This window comes from Eleutherodactylus coqui, chromosome 2 (assembly GCF_035609145.1).
Source record: "Eleutherodactylus coqui strain aEleCoq1 chromosome 2, aEleCoq1.hap1, whole genome shotgun sequence".
Taxonomy (NCBI): domain Eukaryota; kingdom Metazoa; phylum Chordata; class Amphibia; order Anura; family Eleutherodactylidae; genus Eleutherodactylus; species Eleutherodactylus coqui.
In genome coordinates, this window is record NC_089838.1 from 30,969,701 (window position 1) to 30,984,544 (window position 14,844).

The 14,844-nt window shown below is 41.8% G+C and overlaps 1 protein-coding gene across 3 annotated transcripts in view; it reads right to left on the reverse strand.

The window, feature by feature from the left end:
• ARAP3 (ArfGAP with RhoGAP domain, ankyrin repeat and PH domain 3) overlaps positions 1-14,844 on the reverse strand; it is a 167,823-nt gene that overhangs the window by 92,944 nt on the left and 60,035 nt on the right. For all 3 annotated transcript variants that reach the window (XM_066590558.1, XM_066590556.1, XM_066590557.1), the window contains exon 2: positions 11,399-12,440. In XM_066590558.1, the coding sequence (XP_066446655.1) occupies positions 11,399-12,363 (965 nt within the window). In that variant the 5' untranslated portion in view covers positions 12,364-12,440. The remainder of the gene's footprint in view (positions 1-11,398; positions 12,441-14,844) is intronic.

Below are 14,844 nucleotides of genomic sequence, written 5' to 3' on the forward strand. Positions count from 1 at the left end.
AAAGGGTTACTACAGGCACTAGCACTATGAGGAAACATAAAGAGAGTGGCCTAGCATAAAAAGAGCATGGCCTAACTAGAAAAGGTTGGCCGTAACAAACTAGAACTGCCCCTTCTTTTCATTGTGCAAAGGTTGGGTGGTATGCTTGAGTATGTGTGATGACATCTCATATTCATTCCATAATTATTTTATTAGGCAGAGCTATCTCATTAAATTAATGAACACTTCACTTATTAATGTATAGGGTTTGAAGGCATTGGTAATTCAGTGGGGTGCCAAGTTAAACACAACAGATGTTAGGTGTCTGCTCCCACCTCATCCTACACATACAACTCTAGAAGAGTCCATCCAACTGGAATTATTGAAGGTTTTGTCCATATTTGCCAACACTCCTGATGACCAGGATCAAATACTGTAGTTCCTGAGTCTAAGCCATCCAAACTTTGCCAAGAGTCTTCCAAAGTTTCCTTTTTTCAAAGCCCCATTATGTAGGGCCTCAAGGAATTTACCGTCCTGTCATTGGATTCTGCCATTACCAATAGTGTCCACTAAGGATCTAAGAGATATGGATTTCATGAGGATCTCCTGATGGTTCTACAGACAATGCCAGGCAACCAAGAAATAAGACCATCCATGTTGGATTCATTAATGGTTTCTTTCCAAAGAGAAATGGCAGCAGAGATTTCTGGCCTCTAATTTCATACAAACCATAAAATTTCCAGCGTGAATCCGTACATGATTTTGTTGCAGATTGGGGTGTGGATTCAGCTGCTCATTGCACTCATTGCATTGAACTGATGAAATCCATAGTGAAATATCTTTGAAAATAGTTTGGATTCTGAAACTGAAATTCTGCAATTGGTGCTTGATGTGTGAAACAGGCCTAACCAATCCATACTCATCTCCTCTCCATAAGGATTGATAAAACAAATCGGAATGTATGTTATGTACCCATATGTACTTTGAGTTAAGTTGATCTTAAAGAAGCAGACAGCTCCGTACATCATGCAGTGGCCTGGGTTGGTATTGCAGGCTGAGTCCCACTCACTTGAACAGGGCTCAGCCTGTAGTACGAACCAGGACCACTGCACAATGTATGGAGCAGCCTGCTTCCTGCAGCAAAACAGCTAGAAGTGGGGCAACCACCGTAAAGCTTGATCTTGAGCTTAAAGGGGCTGTCCTATCTACAAGACAGGTGATAAAATTGCTAAGACTCCCACTGATCCTGACAATGGTGGTCCTGTGCTCCATTGCCTCCTCATTACCCCCTCCACAATAAGAAGCAGCTTGAATGGAGTGGTGGATGGACATGCGTGGTACCGCTCTATCTATATGAGAAATAGATGAGCACTTGTACTCGGCAATCTTCGGTAGTCCCATTCAAAATAAATGCACCACGCATGCTCAGTCATCACTCTATGCAGGCAGTATAGTGTTCAGGATAGAGGGACATTGGACCCCATTCTTGGTGGGGATCTTGATGTTGGAACACACCACTGTCCGAGTTTTATCTAGTTATGCGGTAAAACATTATTCTGGGGCAACCACATTTATATGATGGCATTATTCCTCTGTTTTAAGACACAGCTCTAAATCGGACTCCCTCTGTCCCTCTACTGTATCTCCATATGCCTCCAATTTCATAAGGAGGTACAATCAGACTTTTTCTGATGGATTACATAAGAATACAACCAGATCAGAATTATAACATGCACCAGGCATTGCTTTTACAGCAGAAGATCTATATACATATGGCACCCAATGGAGCCTGTATGGCAGCACACAGAGCCATGTGACCTTCATGCACTACCATACAGGCTCCATGCACATTGCTCTGAACTACACATGGGTGGTCCTGATGTTCATATTCTTTTATGTTTTTTTTATACGCTCAAAAATAACACTTCATCGATCTATTCTTCGTGAGGTGAATTAGGCTGATTCTCTGCAAATCTCGAACAAGGCAGACTGATTCTGCCTTCTCATAGGATTACTGAGCCTCGTGTAACAAAAAAAAAAGACTGTGTGGAGGTGTTCATGCAATCTATTTATATGGTTACAGGTGTGCTCTGACCTCCGTTACATTTGGGTCCCAGCCTTTTGAATCTGTCCAGTGGGGGGGATCTCCTTCACATACGATCAATGGATAACATTAGTGGAAGAGGAAACATGATGTCACCCATTGACAGTGAGTGAAGAAGGCCATTCACTTGGCAGAGTCAAGGTGGCAGATGCCAAATCTAATGAACTTTCAGTGCGGGGAATGAGGGATGAACATAGTATGTAAGACTGAAAAAAGACATATGTCCATCCAGCTCAGCGTATTATCCTTCCAATGTTCATCCAGAGAAAGGCAAAACAAAACACCAATGAGGTAGAAGTCAATGTTCCTCATTTTAGAAGAAAATAATTCCTTCTCGACTCCAATCTGGCATTTGGAATAATCCCTGGATCACCAACTTCAGAAATAATTAGTGACTATAATATGTAATGTTGTTACACTCAAGAAAGGCGTGACATGTATTTTCTCTGCCCATGTGCATAGCCCTAAATTTATTTGTGCTAAACCTCATTTACCACTTTTCTGAGCAAAATTCCAACTTATCTACATAACTATTAGAGATGAGCGAGTATACTCGCTAAGGCACATTACTCGAGCGAGTAGTGCCTTAGCCGAGTATCTCCCTGCTCGTCTCTAAAGATTCGGGGGCCGGCGTGGGTGACAGGTGAGTTGCGGCGGGGAGCGGGGGGAGAGAGGGAGAGAGAGATCTCCCCTCCGTTCCTCCCCGCTCTCCCCCACCGCTCTCCCCCGCCGGCCCCCGAATCTTTAGAGACGAGCGGGGAGATACTCGGCTAAGGCACTACTCGCTCGAGTAATGTGCCTTAGCGAGTATACTCGCTCATCCTTAGTAACTATATATTGTCCTCTCTTGCGTTAAAACAACCCTCTAATTTCAGGACAAAATTCTGTCCCGAGACCGGAGAGTCTAGGGGGGTATTTTACCTGCAGTTACTCTTTTTGCCAGGCATTTGATCTGCCAGTTCCATGTCCCATTTTTGACTATCCAAGATGGCCAATGCAATCCTCAGGCTACTTAATCACCAGAGTGCATTGATAATGTTAGACTACCAATGCACCACACCTGCTTTCTAATTGGCCAAGGGTGCTCAGTGATCAATGCTTGCAAATAGAGACCAGTGTACAGTGTGCGTTAGATAGTGAGAAAATTGAAGTGGCTGTCCTTGGCGACCAAAAAAAAGTGACCTGGAACTGGCAGAGCAGAGAAGTTCAACCGCCGGTACTATACACAACTTACAAAATACAGAATTGTATCCTGAAATCAGATGGTTGCTCTAATTACTTTGCACAGGTTTAAATCATCTGTAGGTATTGATCTTTTACTGTATATTAAAAAGAATAGGCCCAACACTGCCCCCTGTGGTACCCCACCAGTAACGCTCCCCCGATTGGAGTATAGAGTGCCACAGAGTCAGCAGGACTGGACCTGCAACACTATGCAGCCTGCTTCTCCAATCAGAGGACATGACTGGGGTTTTGGAAGTTATTCGAATGCAATTACACAAACAATACAGAAGCACCCCCAGTGCCATTAAGAATATATTGCTTTATTATTCAGTACTGACCACACACAGATTTGTTTTACAACAAACAAAAATGATAGAAGTAAGTGTGCATTATAAATGCCAGAGATCATACATAAACCAATAATAACTTCTTTTCATTAACCTCCTTGCAGTTAACGGATAATACTTTGCCGAGAGAGGAGATATTGTGTATTTATGTACAATGGGCAGATCTCCAAAAAAATGTGTATGTGTGTGTATATACACATACATACACATATATTATACACACACACATACAAATATGTTGTGGGTGCGGTTTGTTCCCCAGTGGTCATGCTTCTGCTACTCTACATGCTATATAGACTATTTTAGACCAGGTATAGGCTCCTGGGCCGCTTGAGAAGGGTCCACTAACTTAAAAAGCTTCTGTCACTAGAAAACAAAAATTCTATATTCGCCTATTTCTCCCCATCAGTCTTCTTACCGCATCTTCTCCCAGCCGATCTTCTTCTGTCTCCTGCAGTCCCCCCCGGGTTATGTTACCTCCAGCCAGTCGATTCTTTGTCTTCCAGTGACAAAGCGTCCATTCTCTGCAGTCTCCTTCCTTCCCAGTCACTAGTGACGTAGCACTCACAGCCTAGTAGGGAGTGGCGACCTATTGCCGAGACTGTGCATACGCACTGTCTCTGCAATAGATCGGCATTCCTTCCATTATGTCACTAGTGACGTAACCTACAACAACCTGCGGAAGAAGAATGCAGAGAATGGACGGATCATAACAAGAAGAGGTTCTGGACGGCTGCAGGTGAGATGACCCGGGGACTGAAGAAGGTCAGCGAGGAGAAGATGCGATAAGACTGGGGAGGAATAGGGGAGTATTGATTTTTTTTTTTTAAATGACAGACCCCCTTTAATGCTCTACCACGTAGCCCCATGTCATACTTTATAGGATATATTCTAAATAATATTCAAGTATTCATGTGTACTGTAGGATGTAATAGTTCTGGACTTCAATTTCTTCAATTTGCAGTTAGTTTGACACGTAGTAAGGCCTCTACATCACATATAGTACATACTTGCCTATATAACAGTCCCGATTGTGGTAGGACAATCCTGCAAACTGGACCGCTGAAGGGGTTGGGTTTGCATTTTGGTACATTTCCCATTTTGGGAGTGTTGGGCCTAAATTTGGCACACTAAATCTTAGCAAGTTAGCATTACGGGCTTATGGTCTGCCATAAAAAAAAAAATAGTTGTGATGCTAACTTTCACCCCCAGGATCAAGCACTCCAAGTTTTAAAAAGGAACTGTCAGCTCTCCCAACAGGTCTGTTTCAGTAAATCTTTGTATTCCCAGTAACGTAACAAATCCGGAGCATCTTCTCTTTGAATTTTGTATTTTATTGTTCCTCTCTTACTCCATCTGGAAATTCATGAATAAATTGACAACTGGGTGCCACCATTTCCCAGTGTGTGATTCTACACAGATTTTCCAATATATGTAGAGTCACACCTGCAACTGGTAACACCCTGAGGAATGGTAACACCCAGTTGTCAATTTATTCATACATTTCTAGGAAGAATAACAGAAAAAAGGAACAGCAAAACAGGCTGAAAATACAAGGATTTGCTAAAGCAGACCTAAGAGCTAATGGGTCCTATTTAAGTAGTAGGATGTGATCCTACCTCGGAGGGAGGGGAAGAGTTATCGGCATATTACTGCAGCATGTAGATAAAAACCTCTACGGATAGAGCCGAGCGTTTGTGAGAAATTTCTTTCTCCCAGGGAAACACTGCTTCCTATTTCCTAGCACGTAGGTCATTATGAAAAAAGTAAAACAATAGACACATATTGTACACGTTAGCAACAAGATATGATCAGTTCCAGTAATTTGAGCCTTTGTAGCCATACATTATTTTTGCTTATAGATCGCGAACAAATGCAAAAGAATATGCATTTACTATCATTATATGCAAGACACATAGCTGGAACTCCCATTTCATCCTACCAAGAGGAAAATCATAGTTCCAAGACAACAATAAATGCATTTTTCTTCAAAATAGCTAAAGAGATGCAAAAATTAAATCCCCATCCAGATGTATCTCCGTAGGGTTGTTGTCAATATCACTATTTTGTGTTCCATTACCAGTCTTGTAACACCTAGTCCCTTTCTCCATGACTCATAATATGATTCAGCTGATAACCCCAGGTCTTCAGAAAACCCACGCCATTGGAAATTATTGCCAGGAGCAATGTGGCCACGGTAGGGAAAATGTAATATTATAGGCCAAGCAAAAAATATATAGATCGAATCCACTACAGGGAAAGTTGCTCTTTATTAGAACTCTTCTGGTGCGGAATGTTAAGGCAGCAGAATGCAGTTCTAAGCTCTCACTCACGACCTGAAGGTTGTGGAATAATTCCCCACATGGTTCAGGCAGCTGGCCCAAGATTGACTCATCCTTCCGAGGTCGGTAGAATGAGTTCCCAGCTTGGTGGGGGTAATATAATTACCTGAAAGTGCTGTGGAATAAGTTGGCGCTATACAAGTCCCTTCCCAACTCTTCATTTTGGCTAATCGAGGGAGATACTGAGAACGGGAAACCCTTGTCTATTAGGTCTAATTGTCCTAATATGCATATTAGAAGGGAATGTCTTGATAAGACTACAACTCCTTTAATTTTGTAAAAAAAAAAAAAAATTTCAAAAACAAGAAGAAGTGCTAAAGACTGCAAATTCATTCTACATCCTAAAAGCAATGGCTCAATACCCAAAACAGCAGAACCATGCACATATTACTAAATATATCAAAAAGTATTAAGAAAGTGCAAGAAAGGGGAATTAGCTTTTTAGGATTATACCCTCAAAAGTTAAAAGTGATATACACATATATGTATTACATATCCTTGTTTTCAATCTTCTTTTTTAAAGAAAAGATTACAAAAATATAGATTTCATTTCATTGCAAAAAAACAAAAAAAAAAATTACAAAAAGATTAAACACTACGAAAATACATTTACAACACAGATCTCCACTATCCAGTAGTGGCAGAAAACTAAGTCATATAAAGTTAACTTCTGTAATACTGCATATTCACAATTAGCACTAGACCTGCCCAATCCACCTGATCCTACAGCATATAAACACGTCTTACATCCATGTTTTTCGGAAACCACATTAAGGGCGGTTTAACAAAATAAATTATAGGAAAAAGTCTGCCTTTTTTTGTAAAATGTAAAATGCACTACAACAGTTTTATAGGGTTTATGTTTTTTTTTTTTACTTTTGGTGCATTTTGGCTTTTTTATGCGTTTCTTTATAGTCTTCTCCATAGGATTTGAAAAACGCAGGGGGAAAAAAACCACGCATGTTCATAAATAATGAAAAATAAAAAATACCACCCCAAAATCAACAAAAGAATGTTATTTTGTGGCTTGTAAAAAAAAAAAAAAGGTGAAGGAGACCCCACTCTCTATAGACATTTACAGCAGAGGCTCTGGGGCAGATCGGGCAAGAAATGCAGAACATGTTCATCCAGTAAAATGCCAGCCAGGATGACAAGAACCAAAAAGACCCTATTACAATGAATGTGGTCCATTCGGCACCATTTGCTCTGTCATTAAACGGCACCGTTTGACCAGGAGATTCCATTTTTCTGCTCTCACAATGGAGCAGGAAAACAGAATTCCCAATGGAGAGCCCAATTATGGTTTGTCCAATAGACCCATCAGTAGAAACCAGGCTAGTCTATGACAGCCTGCATTTGCTGATAGGCCTGTAAGACAAAAGCAAGTTATAAGACATTCCCCATGGTTTTGTAATATTTTTCTTCAAGGCAACCTGGCAGCTCAAACACACTGTCAAAACTGCTAACATAATGTTATAGAGCAGGAGGAGCTGAGCAGACTGATATATCGTTATATGGGGAAAGAGTCAGTATAACTTGTATTTTATTCATTCATATCTCTGCACAGTATGAGCTTAGAGGTCCAATGGGCGGAGCTATCAGTGATTGACAGCTATCCCTGTATGTACAGTCATACACAGCTGTCAGTCACTGATAGGACCGCCCATTGGACCTCTAAGCTTATAATGTGCAGCACGCTCAAGCTAATTCCCTTTAAGATGATGTTGATTAATATTTTTGATGTGCCGCTTCTACATCTGCATCAATTCTAAAACAGGGAGAAATATAGGATTCAAGAATTTCAAAATGTCAAGAGCCTGGTGAGACGTAGAGCAACTGAAAATACTAGGGACTCCTGGGATATACCGTAATAATTCATACAGAAGAAGAATTACTCAGGAGGGACATTTGCCAAATAATGGCCAATAATGGCAAATTTGTGTAAAAAAAAAAAAAAAAAAGATACTTTAGTACAAGTTTGTCTTTAAGGCAAATATTATACTGCAGTAGCGGGGCAGATTTATGTCCACAAAAGATTAGGACTCCTCCCATTTCCTTTAAAATGCAACATTTCGGTATCTACTTTTATACATTTATACTAAAACAGCAAAAAACATTCAGAAATCAAAGACATTCATGTAGAGCATTAGTAACACAAATCTGCCATCATCTTGAAAAAGACCATAGGACCTTAAAAATACAAAATGTCATACGACAGTAGAAAATCCAACACCGACACCAACACAAAGCTGCCAAACTAACACTATGTTATAGGTAGAAAAGTACAAAGAGTGTTTCTGTCGTCTGCACAGTTCCATGTAGCGGATATTAAGCCCTAGCCATCATCTATTTTAGACATTCCATATTTTTGCTCAAGAAATGCGTCACTCAAGTGGGATCCCAATAACCTTGGCCTTACAAGAACTAGATGTTCATCCTGAATTGGGTTAAATGTGGTGGCACTTGCCCGTAATGCAGCTTCCAAAGACTCTTCGGTTAAGTCCACCTCCCAAGAGTCTTGATATGGTTTATGCAAGTCAAAGCTTTCATCAATCGAAGATACCTCTGGTAATATACTCATATCACCCTCTTCTTCTTGTGGGACATTTGGAGCAGTTTTTCTTCCGGGAGAACAGACTAAGTAATTGTTATCTCCTGCTCTGGAAGTTGAAGACTTCAAAAGAGACATTTTAGGAGGAGACTTCTTTTGCATGAATGGTAACCTTGGCAAAAGATTACTGGTTATTTTTTTCGGTGGAGTTCGAACAATTCCTTCGGATAGTTTTCCATAGTTTAAAGAAAGAGTGCTCTTTGACTTAGATAGACTGGTGGATACATTTCCCACGGGTTGTGGTCTTGATGTGGTCAGGTTCATCATTGTAACATCCTTCTGTTTTGGTCTTGCTACTGGTATATTCTTTATCACCTTTGATAGCGATAATCCAGTGTTACTTGAAGGCTTTGTTACTTCAGCATTCCCTAGAGGTCCTGGCAAAGCACCACTTGGCTGTGAGTTTTTCGTACTTGACACTGCATTCCTGCATTTAGGCGGTTGTGAACCAGTGTTTCCTGTTTGCTTTGGCCTCTGGAAAGTCACACTTCCTGCAGATTTCTGTATTGATAATCCATATTTTTCTGTTGGTTTCTGCTTCAATAAGAACTTACTTCCCTTCACTTTTGTTCTTTCGACTGAACAATGTTCCGCCTCTATTGGCTTAAGTGATGAATCATTTCTTGCAGCTTTTACTTTTTGTGTGGCCAAACTCACTATACATTTTGTCCTTGGAACAAATCCATCTGGCTTGGCTTTTGGTACAGCGATGGTTACATAGGATCCCTGATGCGATACCTTAGGGTCTTCTACTTTTAATTCCTTAGGCTTCAGTTTAGGCAAGCTGCTCACTGCTGTTTTTGGTGATGGAATATTTGCAACAGGCTTCTTGGTAAATGACTTTTTAAGAGTTGAAGATGGTGAGATTCCCATAGGTGTGGGTCGCTTTGACATGTGACTGGTAGGTGTGACTACACTTTTCGTAAATTCAGGCTCTGCTTCACGTACCTGTACAGGTTTGTGTGGACTTGGATGTACTGCCGGGCCAGCTTTTAGTACTGCAGGCCTTGGTGGAGTTTTGTACCTCCATAAAAATGACTTCTGAGATGGAGGGCTAACAGATGGTGTGTTGGAAGAACCAGCATTCCCTACTGGAGTTGGCCGGAGTGAAATGCCATTCACCCCAGGTGGAGATCCGGACGAATTATTTCTAACAACTGGTGCAGAACGTATAGTGTTTTTTGAGATAGACATTTGCCTCTGCAGTGATGTGTTTCCTGTTACCTCTTGTCGCATTACAGACTGTTTCTTCTTCACTTGTCTGGAAGATGTAGAATTAGTTAATGGTGGTATAGAAATGTCATCATTCTGTGGGCTCTCTGTCCTTTGTAACGGAGCATTTTTCACGCGAGGTAACATTGGAGATGCAGAATGTCCAATTGGTGGAGGTCGAGGGAAAGCAGCCTGTCCTGTTCTTGGAAGCCTCGGTGACCCAGAATCTCCTACTGGATTTGGTCTTAAAGCAGCAGTAGAAAATGTAATCGGTACTGTACTCCTTTTTTGGTTTGGAAGCTGTTGAGTTTGATTACCAACAGGTAGTGGTCTCCCTGGGGCAGTAGTCCTCAACCGTGAAGTAGTCGGGGAAGCAGAAATCCCTATGGGAGCTGGCCTTGGACAAACACCATCTCGTATGCTTCCAGGTGTTGGCGACGGTGTGTTCCTCATTTGGGCTGGTTTTAGAGTCGAATTCCTCATCTGCGGTGATCTAAACGAAGCAGCCACTAATCAGGTTTAAATGCTAGTCACGATGAAGTAACAATATGCATCCACCCTGCTTTTGCTGCAGCAATGCCTACTATCCATGCATGTAATGTTGTAGAAGGTATAAAAAAAATCAAATTCTTATTTTCATGAGAAAAATGCAAGGATCGCTCTCCCCAAAGCATGCATTGCTTGGGTGTAGCTAGTGCCTTTAACAAGTTATGTAAAGTCATTATTATAATTTCAGCAAGGTCAAGACTTCCTTCAATTGTCTGATTCCAGCTGTAAAGTAAAGTAATCTCCACCCTTTCCTTAACCATTGGCTCCAGGAAACTATCTTAGACTTCCATGGTTGGCTCACTCTGTATACTTATCTGTAGGAACTCAATGTTCCCAGCAAAAAAATTATATGGACTTAATATATTAACCTCCTCCTATTCTATCTTACAGTATGCAGAATTCCAAAAACATTATTAAAAAAATTAGGGAATCAGAATTCGCATTACAAAATCTTCTAACTTTATTCAGCGGGTATTGTTTTTTATTTATGAATAAAAAGGCGTCTTGTATAGCTCTGGCACTGAAATGTTTGACGGAAAGGGTTAATTTAAAGATCTAGACCCTTTTTATTTGCACAATTGGGTGTCGTTTTTGAACTTCTCAAGCTACACAATAGCAGCTGCAGCATGCCTTACTTACAGTGTATAGAAGCATATGTGTTATATAAGTAATAGGTCGACATAATTTATATACATGCACACGAATATAACTCGAAATGCGAAATACGTAAAATAATCAAAATGAAATATAATGATGGTTAATCAATATAGCAGCTGATACAATAGATTTCAGTATAATTTTGGCACAAAAACATTAATAGATTTGAACTGCAATAGATATAAAAATAAAATTTGAATTTAATGCTGCAAAGTTTTTGAATTCTATAAAGTTTTTGAATTCTATGATTTTAGGCGATCAAGTATTTACATAGACATCTTACTTCATTTTACAGAGCACATTTGTCAAATCACTCTCAGATTATTACCATTTTCTTAAAAAGGTCATAGAATAGTTTTAAACTTGTACTTACTTTATTCTTTCTGGCGGTGACGTTGTATCTTGCTTAATCATGTCAGGGGGATTTAAATATATTTGTGGTGCTCTAATGTCTGTAGCACATCTGAGAGAGTCAGTGCTAGGACCAAACCCAGAATAGATCTCATTGGATATCATTGTTAGCGTTTCCTGTGGAGATGGAGGACTGGTTGAAAAGGAGGTGACTTCCTCTTTACTTCCAGCAAAGGAAGACAAAATCGATAACGGAGAACACTGTACGGTATCCGCTTCCATCTGAAGCTTGTATTGCTGGTAAGATGAGCCAGTCTGTGAAGTTTCTTTGTTCTGACGCATAGGGAGAAAAGGAATGGGATGAAATGGTTTCCCAACCCCAGCGGAAGTATATCTAGAAGGTCCAGCCTCCATCTCCACCCCTCCTGCATTCAGCCCCATGCATGAATTACAGTTCTCCGAATCCAAGCTGCTTCCTCTTGGAACAGTTGTTTCCTGAAGAGAAGTCTTTTTAACTGTGATTGAATTATGTTCTATACAAGCAGATGATGATGATGATGTAGCGGTGGTGGTGGACATCGTAGCTACTACAAATTCCTTAGAAGTTTTAGTGAACACAGTTCTTGGTTTTGGCACAGGCCTGAAAGCAGGTTCTGGATACAGAGTTTTTCCATCAGTGTTACTTTTATTACCAGGGCTGTTGTCCTTCTCATCTTTACTTAGACATTCGAGACATTCGGCTTTCTCCATGCTAGTTGAAGAGGAAAACAGATTCGAGTCACCAGAAATGTTTCTCAATCGGCTAATTATTCTCTTCCGGTGGCCAGTGGCACCAACACCAATTTGCTGAAGGACCTCATTGTCCACTGATAGAATATCTCGAACGCTGTGGTAGCCATGCTGCCTGAAGCTGTTTTGGTATCTCTCCAGATGGATGGCACAGAGCCATTCTGCGATATCCACCTCTTCATCAGAAGTGGACGTCATGGCCACACAGGCCAAAGAATCAGCTTCTACCAGTTTAAATGCCAGCTGAACATTTTCAAAGAGTGAGCAGAAGGACCCTAGAAAATAAAAAATCCATTTCAGATTGTTGTAATCAAGTTCTTAACAATTAAATGAACCAAATTCTATAGAAACATTACTGGAACGCTTGGTTGTATGGCTATGGATAGGTAATGACAAGACCTGAAGACTCAAACCTCTTTGTGACCAGCCTAATTTGGATCTTAAGGGAAATCTGTGACCATGCTCCACCCTTATAAACCATTGGCAGCACGTTATTGGAAGGGAGTTTAGCATTCTAAGACATGTATATAATATACCCCATTAGCCTTTGGAAATTAACTGTTCAACTCCCAAAACATATGCAAAATTAGATGTCAGACACCTAAATAGAGATGAGCGAACGTGTTCGTCCGAACTTGATATCCGTGCGGATATTAGGGTGTTCGGGATGTTCGTTATTCGTAACGAACACCATGCGGTGTTCGGGTTACTTTCACTTCCTTCCCTGAGACGTTAGCGCGCTTTTCTGGCCAATTGAAAGACAGGGAAGGCATTACAACTTCCCCCTGCGTCGTTCAAGCCCTATACCACCCCCCTGCTGTGAGTGGCTGGGGAGATCAGGTGTCCGCCTAATATAAAAGTCGGCCCCTCCCGCGGCTCGCCTCAGATGCCTTGTGAGTTAGATGAGGGACAGTGCTGTTTGTACCGGAGCTGCTGTAGGGAAAGAATTGGTAGTTAGTGTAGGCTTCAAGACCCCCAAAGGTCCTTATTAGGGCCACTGATAGCTGTGTGTTGGCTGCTGTTAGCAGTGGCAATTTTTTTTTCTTCTCAAAATCGGCTCTGCAGAGCGTTGCACCCGGCATTAGGGACAGAAGTGTTGCATAGGCAGGGAGAGTGTTAGGAGTGAGTGTAGCCTTCAAGAACCTCAACGGTCCTTTCTAGGGCCATATTTAACCGTGTGCAGTACTGTGCTGGCTGCTGTTAGCTGTGCTGCATATTTTTTTTCTTCTCAAAATCGCCTCTGCAGAGCATTGCACCCTCCATTGATACTGCAGGGAAAGAATTGTGTAGGCAGGGCCACAACACAGTTATTATTCATTGAATATACGCAGTGCGGCCTTTTGCTTGTAAAACAAGTGAAAAAAATTCTATTTGACCTGCCTCTGTCCGTCCTAAGGGCGGTGGACACGTGTCGGCTGAGTGTGCAACGTTTAAAAATCAGACGCACCCAGCTACGTTTTACTCCTGGCTTCGCCATTTGCTTTCCTTAATTTGGAAAAAAAATACCTGCTCTGCCAGAGTTATAATAACTCTGCTACCCTCAAGTTCTGTGCCACATTAGCAGGGCCACAGCACAGTTATTAAACTTCTCATGTTCATTGAATATACGCAGTGCTGCCTTTTGGTGGAAAAAAACTGAAAATAATTCTATTTGTCCTGCCTCTGTCCGTCCTAAGGGCGGTGGACACGTGTCGGCTGCGTGTGCAACGTTTAAAAATCAGACGCACCCAGCTACGGTTTACTGCTGGCTTCGCTATTTGCTTTCCTTAATTGGGAAAAAAAATACCTGCTCTGCCAGAGTTAATAACTCTGCTACCCTCACGTTCTGTGCCACATTAGCAGGGCCACAGCACAGTTATTAAACTTCTCATGTTCATTGAATATACGCAGTGCTGCCTTTTGGTGGAAAAAAACTGAAAATAATTCTATTTGTCCTGCCTCTGTCCGTCCTAAGGGCGGTGGACACGTGTCGGCTGCGTGTGCAACGTTTAAAAATCAGACGCACCCAGCTACGGTTTACTGCTGGCTTCGCCATTTGCTTTCCTTAATTGGGAAAAAAATACCTGCTCTGCCAGAGTTATAATAACTCTGCTACCCTCACGTTCTGTGACACATTAGCAGGGCCACAGCACAGTTATTAAACTTAGATTATTCATTCACTAGAGGCAGTGGGGCCTTTCGTTTTCAAAAAAGGGAAAAAATTATATTTGGCCTGCAGTCTTGCGCCAATTTATTTCCTGCCTGGGAAATCAAATCACTGGTAATACAGCATGCTGAGGGGTAGGGGTAGGCCTAGAGGACGTGGACGCGGCCGAGGACGCGGAGGGCCAAGTCAGGGTGTGGGCACAGGCCGAGCTCCTGATCCAGGTGTGTCGCAGCCGACTGCTGCGCGATTAGGAGAGAGGCACGTTTCTGGCGTCCCCACATTCATCGCCCAATGAATGGGTCCACGCGGGAGACGGTTATTAGAAAATGAGCAGTGTGAGCAGGTCCTGTCCTGGATGGCAGAAAGTGCTTCGAGCAACCTATCGTCAACACGCAGTTCTGCGCCGTCCACTGCTGCAAATCCGAATCCTCTGTCTGCTGCTCCTCCTTCCTCCCAGCCTCCTCACTCCACTACAATGACACCTGCTCAGGAGCGGGAACACTCCCAGGAACTGTTCTCGGGCCCCTGCTTAG